The 1331-nt window shown below is 41.1% G+C and overlaps 1 protein-coding gene across 1 annotated transcript in view; it reads right to left on the bottom strand. All coding sequences in view use genetic code 11, as the record gives it.

The window, feature by feature from the left end:
* The window catches only part of EGR_11225 (hypothetical protein), a gene marked incomplete at both ends in the record, with an annotated part of 1305 nt that extends 713 nt beyond the window's left edge, over positions 1-592 (bottom strand). Inside the window, one exon of the mRNA XM_024500472.1 lies at positions 302-592. Within this exon, the coding sequence (XP_024345114.1) occupies positions 302-592 (291 nt within the window). The remainder of the gene's footprint in view (positions 1-301) is intronic.
* Between the last annotated feature and the right edge of the window lie 739 nt (positions 593-1331).

Below are 1331 nucleotides of genomic sequence, written 5' to 3'. Positions count from 1 at the left end.
TTGTTGTGGTTATAAATTAGTTAGGTAAACACAACCACAACCATCACCACCACCACCAACTCATGGGCGGACTGTCCTCTGCCTATGGCAGTAGCAAATACCCGTGAATTTTAGGGTAAAGTTTTGATATTCTTATTCTGACAGTTGCACATCTACGCACATGCAATCCTTGTGTATATGCCATGTGCAAAGAAAGTAAAAGTAAACCACGCTTACTGTACTTCAGAAAGCCAGAAGATGTTGCCGCCTTTCTCTTTTCTAAACACCATCAAAATCTACGCATTTCAGCATGATGCCTTACTGAAAATATGGAAATTGTTGATCGGGAATTGGCAAATCCCACTCGAGTCATCTTTCCTTCCGATATACACAATGTTTGAAGTGGTCTACGATGGCACTTCGCTGTTGAGGAAGGTAATGGAACCAGATTGGAATAAAGCCAATCCTGATTTGCGTTTTGTGGGACAAGAGCGTGTTGTAACACAACGGATGTATTATTACCTCTAAATGGCTTATATACTTCATTGATCACCTCCGCCACAACTAGCCATTTTAAGGTAGTCGTTTGACCCGGTGTAACTTTAGTCAACATGAAATGGCATCAACTTTTAACATTGTGAACAGAAATTACTGATTTTATGTCACTGTCGAGTGAAATTTTTAAGAATTTCGAACCCGATTTTAATTCAATGGAGGGAAACAGCATTGTCAGGAAAGTGATAAAATATAAGATGTGTACAGTCTATTTTCGTCATTGAAACAGAGAGCCAACAATGTTACATATAGGCAGCTGTGTAAAATCTGTAATGGTCTCCTCAGAACTTAAACGCGTCAGTTATATTCCCAAAAAAACATAGTGGGATTTTAGACACTTTTAGGAAAATCTGTTTGCTTTCGCACCACTTTTGATTCTTTCTCACCACATCACACACGCTGTCGTAGTGCCATCAGTGGTTTGTTTAACACTCGGTTTTTTGGGTAAAGGGCACTCCGTGTCTCGGCCACTCTACCTTCACCAGGTTATCTGGCCTCTGAGACCTGCCAGCTGCCCAAGCCACACTGTGCGTCAAATACATTTGTATGTATATACATTCTGTTGCAGTACTATATCCTCCTCCGTCATTTTTGGGGATGTCGATCCGCACTATATTAGAGGCAGCAGAAATTAAACCTGTCTTAGAGGGACATCAATTCTGATTTCTACTGCTGGATGCTAACCTCAGTCCGACGGAAGGAGTGTTTATACTAAGGGTTAAAGAATTGGTGACGACTCCAAAAAGAGGAGCTGAAAATGACATCTGTCATAGCTGAGTACCCTAGTTCCGTCTTCC

The sequence above is a fragment of the Echinococcus granulosus genome (assembly GCF_000524195.1).
Source record: "Echinococcus granulosus chromosome Unknown EG_S00549, whole genome shotgun sequence".
In the NCBI taxonomy this organism is placed as follows: Eukaryota; Metazoa; Platyhelminthes; class Cestoda; order Cyclophyllidea; family Taeniidae; genus Echinococcus; species Echinococcus granulosus.
The sequence above is the reverse complement of the archived record's forward strand: the minus strand, read 5'-3'. Positions and strand labels throughout refer to the sequence as shown.